This window comes from Melanotaenia boesemani, chromosome 15 (genome assembly GCF_017639745.1).
Source record: "Melanotaenia boesemani isolate fMelBoe1 chromosome 15, fMelBoe1.pri, whole genome shotgun sequence".
Taxonomy (NCBI): Eukaryota; Metazoa; Chordata; class Actinopteri; order Atheriniformes; family Melanotaeniidae; genus Melanotaenia; species Melanotaenia boesemani.
The window spans coordinates 7,719,974-7,742,532 of NC_055696.1; the positions used below are offsets into that span (position 1 = coordinate 7,719,974).

Consider the following 22,559-nt stretch of genomic DNA (forward strand, 5'->3'; position numbering starts at 1 on the left):
TAATCCAAATCATGACTTTTTATTAATATGTGAAATTCAGAATTTAAATTTGAATACCTGTTTTCTTACTTTGTTTTTTTTTCACTTTTGTTGAAAGTCTAGAGTAAATGATTTTACTCTGCTATATATTGGAAATAAAGTGTTCATAAATTTGTGTTGTTGTGATATTATGGCTTTTTCCATGGTTGAGATGATAGTTGTTTTTGTCAAAACAATAATAAATGTCACTTGCATTCAAATATGAGAAGCTATTGCAAACACTACTAGCTAGTTAAAGTGACCAAGATCCCAAGAAAAGCTAACCAAAAGTTTATTACTGATTTGTGTCCACTTCAGCCAACAGTCATTACACCATTGGCAACTGTGCTTTCCGAAGTTGTTTGATATGGCCACAAGTCAATGAGCATCACCCCCTTAAGTTTGAGAAGTGACCAAATAAATGTGCACCAGCAACAGTTTGGAAATAAACACCTACAAGTACTATATCAGCACCTTGTCCTTGTATAATAAATACTAGGCGGAATTTGGAAAACTACGCATTCATCTTGCAAGTGGTCACAGCACACATTTCTATAGGCCTTGAGAATTCCTGAACCTAACGTGTATATACTGAAATTTGGGAGCTTACAACTGTCTTTGCATTTACTTTTTTGCCTTTCCTGATTTTAATGTAGATTTGTTTATTTCCCTAACCTAACCTAACAGTGTGAACACATTTTAATTAGCCATTTAATTACATACACAATGAAATTAGAATGCATCAATTTACACACGTGCCACATTATTAACACTCAATTTGCGTGTTGATAATGCTGTACGTGTGTAAATGAAAAATTTATTAAGACCCATTTTAACACTATTTTTTCACATAATGCTTATTTCACATAAAACTTTTAATGAAATTTTTTTTAACTTAAGGTTGAAGAGACGAAAATTATGCGTTAATATATTTAATAATGTATATCAATAAGACTACAAACGTATAATTGTATGGTAACGTCATTATGCTACTATGGCAACTGATGGCTGCTCTACTGGTACTACATTGCGCATGCGGGAACTACTGACATCTTTTTTTGCTGACAGGAAGTGTTGCTAACTTTTTCCACCATCCAGCCCAACCACGAGACATTTCATCACACTGCCACAAGTAATCTGGTTACTTTGTTGCTCATGCGTTATAACAACACGTCTAACCGGAAAGAGTGAGTGTTACGTTTAGTTGCAGACGTCCTCGGTTTAAAGGACGCCCAGATTTCCTGTCCTCACACACGGTACACTGTCCCTTTAACTGAAGGGGTCGCCCGCGCAGTTAGAGCCGCAACCTTTTAACAGGCTAAACCTCCGTTCACTCAGACTCCATTCATAAACAAGACATCGTTTTTATGCCGTCGCATCTAATTCCTCTTTCAGTCAACCGGATGTGAGGGACAGGCAGGAGCCAGATATGTTTACCTCGGTCGGGGACACGGCTGAGAGAGTAGAAGTGACTTCCCATGGCTGAGCCCCCTGTCGATGGTTTTGACTTCATGTGTGATCCGTTAGGAGCAGGAGGCAGCTTGATCCAGCTCAGACCCAAAACATGCTCGCTTCCTCGTTGGGTTTTATGATTTCTTCGTGCTTTCGTATACAAGAAGCTAGACCGTTTTAAACAGCTTCCCGCTTTCCATCCTTCTTTTTTTTATTATTTAGATTTTCTGATAAATGTAAATACACCAGAGGAGCCGTGGATCTGACATTCCGATGGAGCTGTGAATTATGGCAGCGAAAGAGGACCTGTATGCCAAAGTCACACCTCGGAGGCAGCGCCAGAGCCGCCCGAACACCGTCAAACATGGGTCCACTCTTGACGTGCTGGTGTCCATGGGCTTCCCCAAGACCAGGGCGTGAGTTGGCTGCTGTTTTGTCCCAACACACACACATACTAGCAAATCTAGGCTGAACCAGGATTACTAGCATCCTGGTAACCGACTCCAAGTGCACACAACTAAGCTGTGTTTATTCTATATGTTTTTATTTTCCCCACTACCGAAGAATCCTGTAAATGCATAGTATAATCTAAGGCAGGTGTTCCACTCACTATCTCACTCAGGTTTATAATGAAAACCTGATCTCGTGGGCATTTCCTGGTTGTGTCTCAATACTTTTCTTCATTCATCCTCAAGCGGAGAAGTTGCCAGGAAACACGCCGTATTGGCCCCTTCTGTTGTCGATGGATTATGTAATATATATATATATATATATATATATATATATATATATATATATATATATATATATATATTAAAAAAGACAGTTTATAGTCTGCCAGGTTCTTATGTCGTCTTAATGTGTCGAGCATTTTTGTTCAGCAATTAATTATTAAAAATGGCTCAAATATTGGTCTAACTTATGATTTTTTAGTCTTAATCTTTCACAGATAACGAATTTACAACCTTGGAAGCAAATAAGTTAATTTGTATGAATGTAAAAATGCTTTCTTCATGATATGAGCTTGTCTGAGTACAGCTGTTGTTTGTAAAGCCAACCACTAAAAAGATATTAAATCCTAATTTCTGCACAGCTCAGTTGTATAATCTATGCCTTCTCTACCTAATGACATAATGCATGATCATAATCTTCCTTCTTATTCTTATTGTTTGAACTGTCACTGGCTCCCACATATTATAATAACATGAAAACACTGATATAATAACCCTCTATGTTAAAAACATTTGGTGGATTCACTTCTGCTTAATGATGAAATATGAATGACATCTATTATATTTGCAGACTCATGTATTTGCTTGACAACTCAGATATTTTGATTCAATAATTTATTGTTAATACTATAATTAACTGTATTAAAATACAAATATGAATTTGTGAATTGCTAGAAATTGGCACAAGGAAGCTGGCCATGCTTGGTGAGAGATCTATTTAGGGACTATGCAAAAAAACTGCCAACACACCCAACATGTTTGTCAATAATGCCAACGCTATTTGTGTCAGGGTAGTGTCTGAAACTATCTCAGATGTGTAGTGACAAAACATAATTTTATATAATTATGTAATGTAATATAACTGTATAATTTCTATAATAATTTTAAACTGCAGTTTATATCAGAAATTGAGTGATTGATAATTAAGACAGACAGACAGGAAGGAACTGATATCTGTGTCCTTCAGGTTCTCATTTTTGCCTGTGAGATGTCACTGTAAGTGTAAATGATCAAAATAAGTATCTGATATTTCAGATTTTGCATTTGGACCCCTTTCATGAGTTGCAGAGATTAATAGTGAAATCAATTATCAGTCATTACATTAGGAGAACAAAGGTTTCTTTATGTCTGAGGGTTTGTTTTCAGGCAGAAGGGAATATGAATCAGGGACACACAAACTCACACATACAGCCCCTCTGTTTTAACTGGGAATGGGGGGGTTTCTGCTGACTCATCCAGGAATTGGCCAAAGTAATCAGATAGGAGTTAGATGGCCAGTGGTCTCACTTGCTGTGCTGATGGTTGGAAGCAGAAGTGGAAACCGATCTGGCTGAAAGCATGACAGCAGAGTTTTCTCAGGTTACCTGTGTAGTTTGCTGCTCTGCACTCACTATGTTTCTGAGGATTTGATGGTACAATCTTACTAAAACACCCAATGGCTGCCGTAAAAGACAGAGTATCATTATAGTGTCTCATGTGTATCCCAGCAATTTCATTGTATCACTGGTTAAATATGAACTTTTTGTTGCAGTTTGCTTTCTTGAAGATTTCCCATTTGTTATTTTATTGTTTCTGTGCAGTCTTAGCAGTGTACACAAAGTCCCAAAAAGTTCCTTGCTAGGTAGTTTTTTTATTTAGATTTGAAGCACATGTCCTCTAAGAACTTTAAGACAGTATTGTTCAGGGTTTGTCCATCTATTATCAGCAGATCAGTGTGTGTGTGTGTGTGTGTGCAAACTGGCAATGGTACACAGTCTTATAAGTGAGCGTATGGATCTGATTGATGCAAAGCATGTATATGTGCAGTTTTAATTGTTTTGTGTAAAAACAACATAAATCACCATGTAAAGTCTCTTTTCTGATTGTCTGAAGACCCAAACTACTTGGGAACTACTTCTGCTTTGGAAATGTACAGTTATTGTTATTTTAAAGAACAGATGAACTGAGACTAATGAATTTTTATACAAATGTTGATGGGCTAGGTTACGAGAAACTATGTAACACCAAAATAACCAGAAGTCTGTGGCTTTTGTATGCTAGCCATGCATAAAGGATGATTCTATCTTACAGCAGCTGTAAATGTGGCTATGAGAACTTAACACATTTGAATTTGATGCAGGACATAAACTTATGTCTGCAGGCTTATTTTGTTTATCAGTTCTCAACACTAATGGGGCAGTTGTGCGTGAGTACAGCAGGTAGTTGATAAGCAAAATGCGATGATGATAAAGGACAGAATTTAAAGATGTTTTGTTTTGACGCTGTTCTACTCTGTGTTGTACTAAAAGCATATAAATGAATATTGCACAAGTTGCTTCAGATCCCTGCTGTTGTTAAGAAAATTCACCTCACATTTTTTAAATTAGTTTGTTTAATCAAAAGGCCTGTGCTCTTTCTTTTTTATCCATAAGACCCTGAATATTTCTTGTAGCAACTCCTCCATCAGCCTACGCTGATGATTAAGAAAAACAGGTTCCCCGTATATTTCCACTAAATTAATAAGACATTTAGTAGATTTCTCTTTATTTTCTGTTTGACATTTAGTAGTTTAGATAGCTGCTTATCAAGATTTAAAGTGATAGCAGATATCCACATGTGAATTCAGTGGCAGTTTAACATTTCTAGTCTAATGAAGGGGACAGAAGAGCCTTACCTTGTCTGATAATGCACTTCAGTCAGTATTACTGTTACAAACTCTTTTTATTTTGTATTTTCTTAATGTATGAATTAATTTGTGTCTATTTTCTGCTATGTTCCCTGTAATATATCTAGCTTACATTAATGTATCAATACCAAAGTCATATTTCTTTTTTCACCCTGTCTGATGAAAAGCCCTTTGAGTTAAAGAGGAAGCCAGTGTGCATTCTGACTGTGGTGCATTGTTCTCCTACTTAACATTAGTTTCATAACCTGTTTTTTTTTAACTAGAACTCCACAGTTGTATAACATGCAAAAAGCATCACGAGAAGCCAGTTTAGTTTATGTGAGGCTTGTACAGAATAATAACAAAATATGACTACTGCATACATGAGACGCGTTGGTGCCAATGCATGCAGCAAGAACAAACTCCAAGCTTGTATTCAAGACAGCCAAGAGGAAGCTGCTCATTTCCGGAAGTGGCTTGTGACCTTTACAGAGCAGACTGTTGAGATGTTAGTTTGAGGGAAGCTGAAGCAGATTTACATGACACTTGTGGTTATATTAGCTAGTTGTTTGGGGTACTCACTGAGCTATCATAATTTTTTTCTGATTACAAGAATACTGCAACCTGCATTCTGCTAGTTTATTGTTCATATTAGTATAACAAAAAAGAGAGTTTGCTCACTTAACCTTTTGGCATATCAAATTTTAGCTGATCTGTCTGTAAATTGAATTTCCAGCCTTAATTAAAACCACATTGTCTTGATCTTGTGTTGTTTTTTCCGAGAGTATCAGTCTGCCTGCCAACCACCCACTGCTTCCATTCTGAAAAGCTGGCTGTTTTCTCTGTCCTTTATGACACACCCCGGACTTAGAGGAGAACTAGGTGATGCATCACAATTTTGGGACTGTGCCTTCTATACAGTAATCATAGTGAATAGTTTTCTCAGTTTGTTTTACTGATGCAGAACTAAAAATATCACTCCAGAAAGGGAACTACATTTTAGGCATCATTTTCTGATGGATACAATTACTATGAATGCCATCGTCAGCATTCTTCGGTGACACAAAGGCTGTCGTGGTTGGGGTGTTTTACTTGTGTCAATCTCTGGCTTGCGCTGACCTCGTGGACTTCAGATCTTCCTTGTTCGGAGGTAATAAAGCGAAAAGAGAAGACACCGGCTATACACAGCTAGCTTTGTTGGAGATGAGGCACTGAGATGCTGCTTTGTCAGCCGGTTTTGTTAGTGAATTTGCTGACCCTAAACAAAAAGTGAACATCAATAAAAGTGTTTTTGTAAGGTAAATATGAAACTACAGAAGCAAGTTAGCACAGTGCAGCACATATCCATGAGGGCTGTGCCTCTTCACTGGTCTCACGATTCAATTCTATTACTTTTATCCACCATTTTATTCTATTAGATTTAATGAAGCATCATGAGGCATTTCTATGTGTTGCATCCTCAATTTTTTTTTATTACTGCACATTGCTACTTTCTTCATCAATGAATACAAATAGTTAGATAATTATGAACTCCTTGTTTAGAATTTTTTTCAGTAATTAATATATATGTCCAGATATTGACAAACATGATAAACATGTAAACAGTTGTGTTATTTTCAACATCATTATTGAACTTTATTGTTCCATTGCTGGAAATTCAAGAAACATCATTGCAACACTGTGACGTTCTGCTATCAAAAGTGGTTAAGCAGCCTTCTAATGGTGAGATTTCTTGCAGCAAAGCAGTGTGTTTTGTCCCTTCAGTCTTTCCGTAGTCAGTTCAGTCAGACTATAAGTTAAGAGGATGTTTGTCATGTTCTCCTTTATGGCCAGAAAACATTATATATAAGTGGATCCGTTTGGGGAGTTTGCCGTTTTAAATGGGGAGGAAAGCCTTTCTGGTGGAAAGAGGCTTTAACAAAACAAAACAAAACAAACAAACAAAAAAAAAATGGCATGGATCTTTCAGGGCCAAAGTAAAGTGTAACAGTGTGGATTGGAGGTCTCTGAACATATAAGAACAATTAGTTGGAGCAGCTGAAAATAATCATAAAACCAGCAGAAGTCGTTTAAGGAATCAAACTACTGCAAAGTTATGTTTGTGATGTTCGTTTCACAGTTTTCCCCAAGTAAAGGTTTCAAAACGGGAGACTGTTCTATCTGCCGAGCTTTGTAGCAGGCTAGATTGCGCCACACATGCAAGCGGTAGCAGAATATTTGTATATTACATTACTTATAATCTGTTATGTTTTGTTGCTGCATCGATGCAGAATCGTCCATGTCCGCATCACGATGCATTGTAGAAACGATTCAATTCAACACTCCTAATATCCATCTAAATATGAACGAACAGCTAGTGTAGCTCTGTTTATAGCCTGAATACAGTGTTGCTAAACATTTTCAATGGAAAGTAGCTTAAACCTGTTTGAAGACAGAATAAATTTGCAAATCTATTAGTTATGAGTTAGCTTTTTGCTAATATGTCTAAGCTTTTTACGTGTTATATGCAGCTGAATTCTTTTTAAGGTTGTTCTCATTTACAGAGGGATGAGGAGTCAGAAATGGTCCATTAAGATGGTCCATTTTTTAAACTTTTTTTTAGTTATTTATTAAGAACAGGAAAACGGAAACAGTAAAAACCAGAAAAACCTTCACTTCTGCTTAAAAAATTTGCTAGTTTTATGTGATTTCTGCTTTTTTCAAAGAAGACTTGATACACATGTAGGGAAACAAACAATTTAATGAATCGCGTGCGACCTGGCAAAGATGATGATGTGACTCACCTGGTGTTTCTACTTTGACCAGGTAAATAAATTCACATGACCAACTGGTGTTTGCCCAGATATGATATAATATCCCAGATGTTCCCAGAGATGAAAGCAATTTTGGAAAAAGGACGTTTAGGAAAGCTATTTTGTCAATCTACATTATTACAACCTCTATGAGCATCACTGCCTGGATGAAGCCTGGTTTATTCACTTGAAACCATATATGGTTCACATTTATTTTTTGCGGCTTTTTAAAGATCACTTCAGATTAGTAAAGTGAAACTCGGCTACTTTCTGAGAAAATCAACAACTGCTATGCTTAAAATGACTTTGTAAAGACAATGTTAGAAATGCAGAAAAAAAAATATTTTTTTCTTTTTGAGAGACAACCTCCATCTGGGTAATAAACCACAATATAGATGCTGTTTTAAATCACTAAAATGATAAGAAGTTTGTTGACCTTTAATTCCTCTATATTATACTTATACTGATCCGTGGCTGCAGTTTTCTTGTGATGCTATATTTGTTGATAGGTCATAGAAGGGGTGTGTAATGTCACCAAATTTAGTGAAAATGTCAATAAACTGGATATACAGGTTCAGTTTTATATTTAAAAGTATACAAATAAACAGTAAAGACAGTATGTGACGAGTTGCCTTCTTTAGCTACAAAAGACTTCATAATGTTATCGCTTCCTGTTAGCAATAGCGTCCAGCTCCCCATATTTCTTTTTTGAAACATCCTAGTAAGTGTTAGTTAAACAAATTAGGTTCAACATGTTAACTAATGACCTTTAAGAGGTGATGGCGGAGGATTTTTAAATGTAACTTTTTATTTATTTATTTTTTGTAACCAATAAAGGCTAACACCTAGCTCATAGCACCTTAACGCCAAAGTGGACAGTGTAATCCTCTTGCAGCTATTACAGTATGGGGCTTGTGTGTTTAATGTGACAAGATGTACACGTAACATCTTAATAACAATCTGTAAACAACTGAAATGTTTTTAGACATGAACTTTTTTTTTATTTTTTTTTTTTAAGTCAAACCGATTAGTCCGGAAGAGAAAAGGTCGCCTGAAAGTTTGGCGTTGGACTCGCTGTTGGCTCGACATGTGTGATCGTAGCACGACGTTCTGGACAAAGTGTTTTTTTGGGGGGGGCTGTCCTTTGGGTGCAGTTAAATGCTGGGCAGAAACAGTTAGCTTCATGCTGGTGTGATAAATGGTTTGAGATATGTGTTTGTCTTTGACTTGTAAACAGGAAATGTTGCTTCACTTGTAGAGCTGAGTCAAGGAGGGGCCCTTGGGAGCAAGTGTTATCGCATGTGCATATATTTGTGTGTACATGCATTTGTGCTAATTTATAATGTTCTTTCTGTTTTCATTGCTGATATGACATCATGAAATATTTGGTGTTCATGTAGTGAAGGTTTGTTAAGTCAGGTTTGTTGAGCAGTCTGGAAAATGTCCGACTTAGATGTAGTAAACAGTCCAAAGAATGTTTACATGCATGAAAAACCAAATACGCTAAACATGCAAAAGACAGCCAGCCAGAACATTTGATCTGTGGTGGGGTCAAATGTGGAAACAGAAATTGAACACACTTGCAAATGCGGGTAAGTGAAAGACTGTTTCCAAAGGCCACGGTCACAAGCTTTTCTTAACCCAGAGAACGGGTTCTAACCTTCACATTTACCAATCTTTAATTTTCTTAGAACAGGAAATGCAGTTTATAAATAACTTGCTTTGTTCTTGCTATGAACTGTCTTTAAAGACACTTTGTCCGTGACTGTTTTAGCAGTGGTGGAGCATATGGAACATGTCTGACACATGAAAATTAATCTCTACAAAAATAGACCTGCATATCCTTGATCTGAATAGATGTGGTTTTTGTGACTCAGAGGCTCAGAGGCTGCAGTGAGTCCAGATCTTGCACACAGGACATTGTGAAAGTGCAAGTATCCATAACACATTTTTCTTTTATGTGTGTTTGGTGGTATACAACAACGTCCTTCTTATCTGACACCTCATTTAGGTCTGGTCCTGTCATCTTCCTGCTGTTTCTGTTTGAAAAATGTATGGCTTCAGTTACCTTTATTTGATGTTTACAAAAGTTTAAAATAGAAAGCTCAGAAGCTGTTCGTTAAAGAGCTTAGATAAGCTAGTGCAGCACGTCAGCTATGTTACAAGGGCACACCTCTGTGACAGCAATCAGACACGTAAACACACACTTCCTTGGTTTGAGTGTGCTTTATTTTACACACAGCATTACAGCAGTCAGCTCAGGTTGTTTTTCGTTTCACTCCAGGTCTTCAACAAAGCACTGCAGATAAAGACAGACAGGTTGGTTACCAATGAGCTGCAGCTGTGTCCGTCTGTATCACCTACTGTAGCTCCCTGAAACCACAGCTTCTCTCCTCTTCAGCTACTTCTTAGTAGAAACTGCACACTTTAACAAACAGAAATAGCAAAAAGTAAATAAATAAAAGAAAGAAAAATCTGCTGAAATTGTACAACCACATCCTCATCTCTTCATTAGATCAGCTCAATTCTACGAATACTACGTGAATATTGACTGCATGTAACTGAATGAATGGAAGAACCATCCATTGGTTTGTGGACAGCTGTTTGAGACTCAGTTTGGCATTTGGTTTTTCTTGTGTTGGTCTTTTTTTAAAAAAAAAAAAAAAAAAAAAAAAAAATATATATATATATATATATATATATATATATATCAAATAAATATGTTGATATAGATTTAGGAAGTTATTTTTAGAGAATTCAATAGCACGAATGCAAGCTTCTTCAATATCAAATTGAGTCTTCCATTCAGCACAAAGGAAACTGGTGGACTTACTTGATACTTTATAAGTTGACAGATGTGCCATAGAGTTTCACTGGAAGAGGATTGACTACAAAGTATTAAATGCTAAGCTCAGCTTCACATTAGCCTTACGATTCTAGATGCTGCATTTTACAATACAACACACTGAAATAAGAATGGCTCCATCCGTACCCCTGTTCTTTTGACTGGGATATAGATGGTCCATTACCTCATCCTTAGGCCTCCACACCATTATTCTGTCCAGATATTAGAATCAGAATCAGAATCAGAAAAGTTTTTATTGCCATATGAGTGAACAGGTTCACATCATTAGGAAAATGCTGCGGTACTTGGTGCAGACATAAAAACAATATAAGTTTAAGCATGCAATAAATATAAAATAAAAATTTTAAAAACAAAATAAAGTCTCTACACTTTAACACAAAATTACAAAATATACAGGATGGGTATGGAGTTAGAGCATAATCCAGAAGGGAGTATGCTAAAGTGACAGTAAAGTAACTTTAGTTACTTTTTTTTTACAGGTTAAAGTAACTGGGTGATAACCATAATTCCCCTTATTTCTATTTTTTTTAACTGATATGATTTAACATATTTTTCCATGAATCAGTGGAGCTTGGGGTAATCTATTCAGTGAATGTTTGTAGGGCAACGACAAGAAGACATCACTTCAAGTCCAGTACTTAAGACATCTACCAGTCTCATTTATGACCTAGATACAGAGTCATCAATTATTACAGCATCAAGTTCCTCGCTGCAGACATGAAACTTAGTATTAATTTTGCATATTAAATATTTGCATACATTAGCCACAGTCTACTCTTCTGGTAGTTATTTGTAATGGACTTTGCAAGATTGTTATAATTTATCTTGTACATTCCTCTGAGCTGCTTCAAAGTCACTTTGAAGACAAAATGCACCAGGTTAATGTCCTCTTTGACCTTTTATGTGATGGTGCTTGTATGTAGATAAAGTTTGACTTGTTGACTGGTAGAACTGAGGCCTTAACATTGTGCAAATCTTCAGTGGTTGCCAACAGGGTTTAGCAATAGCTTTATTAGTACATAATTCTTTATGCATAACAGCTATACACTGGAAAAAAAGAAAAAAAAAGTTTGCTTTGATGTTATCTGTGGCTTTAAATGACATGAACAGTAGTAGCTGGCAGAAAAATGACTCATCCTGCTCTAGATTTATATCTGTGTGTGTAGTCACAGCAGGTGGGCCTGGGCTTTTGGGGTCTCCACATTTCTGACCTTTTTGCTAGATCCATCTCTTCAACCACTGGTGAAGCAGCAGATACTTTGTTGATGCTGATGCAATCAACAAACAAACGGGCCCCTGACATATCGTGCAGTGTTTCCTGCTAGCGTGACTTTTATGTTGTTAAAAAACTGAACTGGACCCAACCTTGAATATTTCATTTCACTGCAGCTGCTGCTAAACACTGAACTAAGATTTATACCTGGAATAGGGTTTCCATTCATTTCAGAAGCCTGAAAAAGAACAGATTAAAGTGCAGTTGTATTATGTATGTTAGTTTGCTGAGTGACACTGCGTAACACCTTTCTGTTATTTAATGTACCAGGGTTTTTTTCGCATAAAGTACCACTGAGATATGAAACAATCAATCCGATGGTCCAGCCTGGATTTGATTTTTGTGATGCCTCAGTCACATCTGCTTGTAATCTCATCATGCTTCCTGAAAAAAATCCCTGTGTTTTTGTCCTCTGTGCAGTACCAGGTGGAATCTTAGAATAAGGCGATTGTTTCCAACAAATGGCTTTGTGTTTTAAGCCTTCTGCATGACAGGAACTGGGTCATTTAACGAATTGTTGCATCTGAATGTGGGAGGTCAGTTCCGATGAATGAAGAGGAGAGTTTCTCTGCTTCAACTGTTCTAGCTGATATTTATGTGAAGTTTGCTCTGCGTATTTCTGCATGTGTGTCGGTGTCGATGCTGTATCAGATCTGCATAAGCCATCTGTCATGATTGTGTAGGCTGTTGGCACTCCAATCCTGCATCCTATGCTCTGTCAGGGCACTCTGCCCCAGGGTTTGGGGTTGTCTGTATCTAGGACCCTCTGAGTGGGACAAATTTAAAAATAGCTCATTGAATTTGGACGCTACAGCGGCATATTGAACACAATCAGCGTTGTCACTTATAGAGATGCTGTAACGTATCTGTATCATGTTGTGAATAAAGTCAAGCAGCAGCTTTACAATGGTACAAAACCAAAAAACAGTGCTCATTCTACAAGCTAGACGGAAGATTTATATTTTGGGCTTATTATGGTCACCATACAGAGCTGTGAAAAGGAGTGCTGTCTTATGGGACAGCACGGTTTTGTTTTTTGTTCGGCTAATGCAATGAATGGATGGTTTACAGGCTTGTGGCTGTGCTTTATTTTCACATAATGCACAAAGAACTGAAAGGAGATGGAGTCGCATAGCTTAGAGTTTGGCTTTAAAGGGTAAATACAATGGAGACAATGACTATCACAGCCTTTGATTATTGTTTTGATTTGATTATTTACCAGTTGTTTAGCAATAACAGAGATGAATCATTATGTACAGAGCCCCGAAAGAGTTATGCTCCTTACACAAAGAAAAGAAATGTGGCTAAATGTGCCAGGTATTTGAGCGGAAATATGTGTACAGTAAGTGTGAAGGACAAGTACGTCATGACTGACTCACTGAAAAAAAACAGAGAATGGTGAATTATAGTCACATATAGAAACTCTGCATTAGACCTGTCAAAGCTGAGAAAAGCTGCAGAAATCAGCAGATCAGTTTAGGATCCCTTCAGAGGCAGCCTGCAATACCAGAGGTTTTATAAAAAGACACTAATTAGATTTTGAACACTCAGGAGTAATCCAGCAATCAGCTTTTTTGTTTCGAGAAGAAGGTTGGAGAAGTTACAGATATGAAATGACACAGATTGTGTGCCAGGGACATGAAAACGATCATTTCTTTCTTTTATTGTTGAATACCCCTTAAACATAAGCTCAAGGCCTGATATTATGTGTTGTTTTGTTTTACCAAAGGTTTTCAGACTATTTTAGTTTTTACATTTACAATGACTTGGTGGAGGTCTGCACTCTGAGTGCTTCTAGTCTTATATATTGGACTTATATCAAAGTTTATTACATTTCCTCCTCATATACATGCAATTCTGCCTGTCCCTGATTGTCATTCAACAATCAATTAGGACATATGGTCCACATGGTGGTGTGGTGGTCAGCAGCGTGCCCTCACAGCTAGAAGGTTCCTGGTTTGTATCTTGGCTGACACTGTTCTGTTTGCATGCCATCTCCAGTTTTCTCACAAAAAAAAAAAAAACAAACAAAAACAAAACACAACTTAGGTTAACTGATAATTTGTATTTGAGAGTAATGTGTGTTGGCAAAAACTTTATTCTCTGGTGTTTTAGACTTATATACTGTGGTTTTATTATGTAAAGGACTTTGTGTTGCTTGTTGCATGAAAAGTGCTTTTTAAATAAAGTTTGATTTGATTTGAAGTAACTTAGTGTAGAATAGAAAGTTCCCCAAAGCACAGCAGCCTCCATTGCCGTCACTGTATATAAATAATTCAACAAAAATGCTATAAAAGCCCTAAAATCTACAGTATTTTAAGAAGAGTTTGATATGTGACAAATGTGGCTAACTTGAAACTTTCTGTCAGCACTGTGTATAAATAGAAGATCTGAATTTCATGACAAATGACTGCTGAGGAAATAAATTGTTAAACTAATATGAGCTGGTTTGCTCCAGAAACACTCTCCTGGCAATTTCGGTCATTACTTAATCATAGACTTAACCCTTATGCATCATATTAATGTTAGGAGATGGAGTCAAGCTGGAGCCTGAAGCTGTGATCGTCTCTAAGTAGGAGACCACTCTTTGATTAATAATAGAATCAGATGTTAATATTTTCCTAGCAGAGAATAGGCCTGCTTCAAATCAGTTGTTTCATGAACCTCTGATATGAATAATGAGCTTCTGTTATTAATTATTTTGTGCGTCTTGTCTTTTCACTGCTCCCTTGGCATGTTTGTTTTTTGTCACGTGGAAGCACTGCAAACTCCTTCAGATAAATTCTGTCCAGAAGAGAAAGAATTGATTTTGTGACTGTGCTTTGATCTTTCTTTCTTATTCTCTTTGCAGCTTGAAAGCTTTAGTTTCGACAGGAGGCAAAAATGTCCAGGCAGCTTGTGACTGGTGAGCTTAACACACACACATTTATTCACTCTCTCTTTCATAGTCATTAATGTTTAACAGTGAAAAGTCTATCAGTGATCAACATGTAGTGACCTTGCTCCTGTTATCATGTGTCACTGTGCGGTAACAAATTACTGCCCTCTGCTGGACAATCTGTTTCTCATTTCCTGCTTGTCACTTTCTTTTAATCACTCCAGGCTCTTCTCCCATTTGGATGATCCTTTTCTGGATGACCCACTGCCAAGAGAGTATGTGTTATACCTGCGGCCCAGTGGACCGCTGCTCCAGCAGCTCACACACTTCTGGAAGCAGTCCCGCCTTTCCTGTGGCAAGAACAAGGCACACAACATCTTCCCTCATATCACCCTCTGCCAGTTTTTCATGGTAAATCTCACTGTTTGAACTATGTTGTACTAACATGCACCCCATGTTTTATTGCACGTTGTTAGTTCTCAGTTAACCTCTTACAATATATTAGAAAACTTAGGGAGAATTAACGTTCCCCTTAAAAGAGAAGTGATCAAGTTTATACATGTTTACTGTGCTGTTTGACCTCCGTTAGCCTGTCTTTGGTCTTCAAATCCCTGTTCCTTAATTTCATATTGTGATCCAAATTCCTCTTTGGGGGTGCAGTCTGTCTATTTGCATTTGCTCAAATATTTACCCTTTGCATAAAAAAACGCAAGTCAGTTAAGACTTAAAACCTGCGTCAAGGCTGAAGAAAATATATCTCAGATTACGATCTGGATGTCAATTATAGAATAAGTTTTGTTATCACTTCACCATGACTTACCTGCTTAGTAACAAATAACAAACAACCATGCCAATGACACGTGTGTTGGTACAGTTGGTGACTAGTTTTTGGTGTACTTTTTTTTCTTTGTAGTTGACCTGGTGACTCTAAAGATCAATCAATCAGTAGGTTATTGAGCCAATTCTGGTTCTACTTAAATAACCTAGGAGATGGGTTTGGGTTGGCACAAAGTTAAACCCTAAAAGCCCATGGTGCTGATGGTCATTCTCTCCTTCATACAACATATGCTGCTTTTGGCAAGAGCCCATGGTGTTGAGATTAGGGCTCTGTCTCGTTGCTGATGTTAGTATTTTTTTTCCCAACAGAAAAGAATCTACACTTTTTTTCTGGTCAAACTTTTGCACAGTGTTGTATATTTTGAGTGTACTGTGCTTGCAAAATCCCATATATATTGTTTTTTGTGCTAGAGGGCTTCAAATAGCAGGAAGGTACAACACTGACCCACACTTTCTCCTACAACTGCAACAGAATACCACCAGTAACCAAACGAAACAAAAAACAAAAAGCAATAACAGTAAGAAAGATAAACAAGAGGTTGGCTGTCTAATGTTTCAATGCTGGTGTTGACTTTTCTGTTTTGCTGCCTTTACTGCACTCAGTGTGCTGATGGGAAGGTGGAGGCTCTGTCTGACGCTCTCCAGACCACCGTGGCCAAGTGGAAAGGTCGCATACCCATGCCCCTCCCCCTGGAGCTCTACACCTCCTCAACCTTCATAGGGCTCTTCGTGGAGGAGCAGATGGCGGAGGTTCTAAAGAGTTTCGCTGCTGATTTTGCCACTGAAGCAGAATCGAAAGCAGGTTTGAGTTCTCTTTGTCCTATAAGCTAAGATTTTTTTTTAAATTAAATTATTTTGCCTTAATTAAGTCTTTTTTGCACCATGATTGCACCAGGAGGCTCCCAGTTATCATATTCATAACGATCAGTCCTACATATAAAACAAAATATTGAGGCAGTAAACAAAGTGTGAGGAATTGTCCTTGTATGAGCATCAGCAGTTAACAACAGATATTACTACATCTTCCAACAGACTGAAGCTTTTGTGGAATGTGAAGGGAGCATTATTGCTATAATTTTATAGAATATTTTTGTTTCTCGTTTTTATTTATCCAGATGTTCATGTTGAGCCCCATAAGAAGCAACTTCATGTCACTTTGGCATACCACTTTCAAGCCAGTCACCTTCAAGTTTTGGAAAAGTTGGCCAAAAATGTGGATGTGTCTTCAGGCTCTGATTGGCTGGCTGTGCTCTTGTCAAGAGATATTCGCTTTGCTAATCATGAGGTACTGTTTTCCTTCTTGAAATTGAGAACCTACTCTGAACAAATTTGACCCTTCTTCTGCCATTTCTTTAGCAACTGAGATGACCTCTCTCTGTGTTAACTGTCTGCTCCCTGTAGACGCTGCAAGTCATGTACCCGTATGTGCCTCAGAACGACGATGAGCTTGAACTGTTGCAAGGAGACTTCATCTTCATGTCTCCAGTGGAGCAGACCACTGCTAGTGAGGGCTGGGTGTACGGCACTTCGCTGGGCACAGGGCTGTCCGGCCTGCTGCCTGAGAACTATGTTAGTCGTGCTGATGAGTCGGACACATGGGTTGTCCATGGGTAAGGAAGGGAAGAACTGGGTTCAATACAAGTACAGATTGTGGTTATTGAATAACTGTATCCTATTTAAAACCCTGTGGATATATTAATCTGAATAACTTTATATTTGTTTGATTGCCAGGTCTTACTCTTTTCTCAACTGTGCCTCTCCATCTAACTCTGGTAGCACTGTGAGTGGGTTATTATTCGATGGACAGATGAATGACAGCCTACTTGACAGCTTTATGGATGCTTCCAGCCTTTCTGGCCTCTGTCCTCCTATGCAGGTAAATTATAGCAGCAGGTACTGTATTACTGTGTAAATTTGAGGAAAGGAGCTTTTAATAAAAACTGCTTAGGTGTCTTAAACACCTCATGATTTTTAATGCATCTGATTCTTAGGTATCAAGGCCAAGTGGTCAGGCCTCCCTGTCCAATATGAGACTGTTTGTGTGTCGCCATGGCGAAAGGATGGATGTGGTATTCGGGAAACATTGGGTCACTCAGTGCTTTGATTCCAAAGGTTGGCATTTAGAGGAGATCACAATTGTATGCAAAGGATTGACATTAGACCCTTTAGAAGTTATTATTATTCTTCCTCTGTAAGACTCATTTTTGTTGTGCAGGTCGCTACATTCGGTCTAATCTCAACATGCCGTCCAGCCTACCAGCTAGAAGTGGTGGTCACCGGGACTATGAGAAAGATTGTCCAATTACTGTGTTTGGATCCACACAGGCCCGTCTTGTTGGTCTGTATCTTTCATATTTAGTTTATGTGGATGTTTTTTACCAGTGCAAAGCAATGTTACTTAAGAATATTTTATTTTAAGAATGGTTAAATAAGGTAGGGATTATGTTTCCCTAAAGAAATAAGGATTAAAAATGGTGCCAATGGTGTCACTCTGTGTAACGGTCTCTCTCAGGTGAAGCCCTGTTGGAAAGCAACACAGCGATAGACTTTGTTTACTGCTCTCCTTCTCTTCGCTGCATCCAGACTGCTCAGAACATTTTACAGGGTAAGAGCTCTGCTTCATTCACCTCATTAAAAGTCTTACTGCAGGTTGGCATCAAGCATATGATAAGGCTCTTTCTGATTATTCTTAGAACTGTCTGATAATGATGGACTGTAAATATTGTTGTCTATAACTTTCAGTTTGGCCTTGATGTTATTGGGATTTGTTTTCTTGTAAAATGTAATGGATTACAACAAAAACTGTGGTACCAGAAGACCTCATTAGAAAAGCAAATACATTGAAAATGAGATCTTTTGCCAGAAAGCCAAGATCTTTTCCCATCTATAAACACCTTAATTTACTTTTTTCAGTGCAGCAAAAGTTTTTCTTTAAATATCACCTTTGTTTAAACTTTCAAACTGTCCTGTCATTTTTATCTGTGACGGGCATAAAGGAACAACTAAATAACTTGAATGCACCAACATGTTTTCTGTTTGAAACAAAATGATAAAGTAGCTGTACAAATATTCATTAGAAATAATTCTCTCTCTGGCAACTAATTTCCTATTTGATTCGATGTCAGGTCTCCAGCAGGAGGGAAAGATAAAAATCCGGGTGGAGCCTGGTTTGTTTGAATGGACCAAATGGGTTTCAGGCACGTGTTTACCAACCTGGATCCCCCTGGCTGAGCTGGCTGCTGCTAACCTGAGTGTGGACACAACATACAGGTACACAGCATCGACTGCATTGTAGTAGTATTTACCTGTGACTTTATGATATACTTAAGTCTCTTCTTACCATCAATTTGCTCCCAGACCTCATATTCCCATAAGTAAGCTGGCAGTGTCGGAGTCCTACGACACCTACATCAGCAGGAGCTTCCAAGTGACCCGAGAGATCCTGACAGAGTGCAAAAATCTGGGTAAAGTTTCATTTTAACGTATATCCAGTTTAATAAAAAACTAATTAAAACATCAAATACTTGCATAATTCATCAGACATATCATTTTCTCAATAAGGAGGTCACTTCATTAGGAAACAAAATAGACAGAAACTTTAATTTACTTTTTTCAATGTAGCAAAAGCTTTCCTCCAAATATCACCTGTGTTTAAACCTTCAAACTTTCCAAGTTTTTATGTTATCAAAATTTTCATGGAGGTAGAACTGAGTACAATGTAAATAAATAAATAGACCACTTTTAAAAATATTTTGTGTTGATCTCTGTACAGATAGAATTTAACTAGCCTGAACACTATGTATCAGTAGCTGAGTCCATACAGTACAATAAGCTAATGTTATGTGTGGAATGTGTTCTTTATGTTCGCTACCTCTTTCACACAGGAAACACGGTCCTGATTGTGGCCCATGCTTCCTCCCTAGAGGCTTGCACTCGCCAGATACAAGGCCTCAGCCCCCAAAACTCCAAGGACTTTGTCCAAGTTGTCCGAAAGGTCAGTTTTCTGCTTAAGATCTAACACACTTAATTTCTACAATATCCTCAATACTTCCCATATATATTCATGTTTTTTAAGAGTAAGCATATCTTTTTTTCCTCCTTTTGCAGATTCCTTACTTGGGGTTTTGTGCTTGTGAAGAAATGGGAGAGACAGGGGTGTGGCAGCTGGTTGACCCACCCATCTTGCCTCTGACACATGGACCCAATCACAGTTTCAACTGGAGGGAAATGCTAATACAAGACTGAAGGATGCACTGTTTAGTCTTGTTTTTTTTTTTTTTAGCCTGAACTGCTGAAAAATATTTATTTCTTCCTACATTGTTAGAATTCCTGCCCAATGACCAAAAGAACTAAGAAAATAGCTTCTGTCAGACATAATGCAAAAGGAAAACACAAAAAAAGAAAAGATAATTGAGGCAAATGTATTCGGACATGCTGCGCAGGAAGGAGAAAATAAAGTCTGTGTGGTGATCGCCGCAAAAATGAGCTACAGTTTGGTTGGCATTTTCTCTCCTGTCTAATGGTGAACTTCTTTACCCAGATTGTGGAGGTGCTACATAATATTGGGACATGTTCTGAAGGATGTGATGAATCAGGTTTTTAGCCATGCTAAGCTCTGTCTATGGGCCCTCTTCAGGTTTGGCGGTGGTATGTAAGACTTTGTGACTTTGTGATCTGCTGCCTTCTCACACACTGTGACAAGAACTAGTCAAGAAAAACTTGTATAACAGAATTATTTTTCCATGTGTCAGAAATTATTATTTAACTTGTAGCGACAACCCCCTTGTGAAAAAGCACAAAAGAATGGTTGACAATCAGACAGGGGAGCACTGATCTTCATTGTTTCTGGTGCTGAGGTGGGTAGTTTATTATACTTGTTATATTCCTGTAAATGTCATATCATTTTGTTCTACCATAACACATATGTGCCCACATGAATATAGTAACCATCTGCTAAACCACAGTCCACAGTATTTATCAGGAGGCAACCAAGACCATATGATGAGAGAAAATTAATATAATCATCTATAAAATTATGTTGGTTGCTATTTATATCTAGGTGCCTGATTTATTATTTTTTTTGCTTGTTTATCATGACCCTGACATTATGTAAGCCTCATAACCACACTGCTTTTCAAATATTTGGTGCATTATGTTTTTATTATTTTTTTTTATTACTATTACATCAGATGATTTAAGTGCTCACTGCTTGTCCCATTTATTTACTGTATGACTGAAAAGCTATTGATACCACAAAAATGAATAAAGTCAGGCCATAGAGCTATGAAAGCCTGTACATTTCAGCCTGTTTGTGTTCTTTACAAACATCACACCTTTCTTCATGCCAGTAAAAGATTAAACAGTTTATCTTTATTCTGCTCATCTGTTTAAAACTACAAACGTTTGCCAGCAATTCCACTAAGAAACCTACGGGCATACTGACCCATTTAAGCAATCACTGGACACACAATAACCAAAATTCCTAATTACAGAGCGCCCGCTGCAATATGGTACAGATTATTTTAAGAATTTTTTCCCGGCTCAGCATATATGACTTGTAAGCACTACTGCGATAGAATGATGGTGCAGTTTCGTTCATTGTCACAGAAAGTTGTACCATTGAACCACCATGCAAAGAACGGGGCCTTTATACTAAATGGAACGCAACCATGATTAACGTTAATACACTTGTATTAATTTGTGTTAATAAGTAATACAGATGATTTTTAAACATTTCTATAGTAAAGTTACCCCTGCCCTGCCAGCCAACTGAAGAGCACGTAATGCACGTGACAGTGAATTATGTCGTTAACGTAACGGTTACCAGCTAAGCTAGTTTTAAGATGTTCCGCTAAAGGTTTTCTGCTTTTCAGGTGAGGCATTTTACATTTATTTATTTCTATTTTAAAGGTGCAGAAATGTATTTATTTATTATCGGCGTCGACAGTAATGAAACATTAAGGCCACTTTTAGTGTTAATGGCAGGCAGCTATGCACCTTCAGTGGGAACAGAAGGATTCGTTAGGCACAGAACTTAAGAAGTATTAAAACAACAATGACAAATTCAGCATTAGAGTTTAAGCAAACCTATGTAGCTTAGTTGTTGTCTGGCTTTAATGTAAGTATATACCAAAATGGGCTATGTTAGTGTTCAACTTTTTATGCGGCGATAAAGCTGAAATTAAATTCCCGAGGTAAATTTAATTAATAATATAATGGTTATAACACAATGTAGTGTCATAGCAGATAAGGACAAACGTCTCTCATGATAATTCTTAAACTGATAAAGATATAATAATGGTGCTTATGTGTTGAAATACCTCAAGTAAAACAAATTTCCTCTACACAGAATTAGACGTAGGATTAATCTGACGGGAAATCACGCTTACTGAATGCATCATGAGTCTATAGTAAAAGTCATGTAAAGATATATCATACCATATTTTAAAACTGTAACAATACAAGACTTGACATCAAATGGATGTTGCATCTGTTATACACCTACCAATGGGGAAGAAATCTACAAGTACAGAAATTAACAGATAAACACTAGATGGTGCTGTTGACTAATATCAGAAGCAACTTTCTTTCCGGCACACCTGAAAGCGGCCAACAGCCGTTATACTTTATATTCCCGGTGCTCTATATTTATTTATATTCCTAATCAATTTGATTAATTCTGTCTTGAGGAACAGACGCCGTGTGCGCTTTAATTTATTTTAAATTGTGAGCTATTTCACTTAATTCCAGATGTGCACATAAATATTAAATTCTTGTGAAACATAAGGACCTAAACCTATGGAGTGTTAGGGTTAGTTGCTTTGAATTTTTAATTATGTTGAATGCTAGTAATATTTTTAAGCAAGTGTAGATTTTTTTTATAAGTCAGTCTTTCAGCAGGTAGCTAAATGACTAAGTTGATAACAAAAGTTTAATCTGGTTTTCTAAGTTTTATAACATAAGGAAATTAAGTTTTCTTGGCCATTATTTTTGAAGGTTTCTGCATAAATTGCATCTATTTGCAGTGGCCCAAGTAGGTTGGTGTTCCCCACATAACTACTCCCATAG

At 37.4% G+C, this 22,559-nt stretch overlaps 1 protein-coding gene across 1 annotated transcript; it reads left to right on the forward strand.

Moving 5' to 3' along the window:
* The first annotated feature begins 1,126 nt into the window (after window positions 1-1,126).
* ubash3ba (ubiquitin associated and SH3 domain containing Ba) lies at window positions 1,127-20,787 on the forward strand. The gene is made up of 14 exons (XM_042008647.1): window positions 1,127-1,886; window positions 14,628-14,681; window positions 14,879-15,065; window positions 16,095-16,293; window positions 16,607-16,776; window positions 16,893-17,101; window positions 17,223-17,367; window positions 17,483-17,603; window positions 17,707-17,829; window positions 18,004-18,096; window positions 18,617-18,761; window positions 18,849-18,955; window positions 19,376-19,485; window positions 19,599-20,787. The coding sequence occupies exons 1-14, from the start codon at window positions 1,759-1,761 to the stop codon at window positions 19,734-19,736; spliced, it is 1,929 nt and encodes a 642-aa protein (XP_041864581.1). The 5' UTR covers window positions 1,127-1,758; the 3' UTR covers window positions 19,737-20,787.
* Window positions 20,788-22,559: the final 1,772 nt, after the last annotated feature.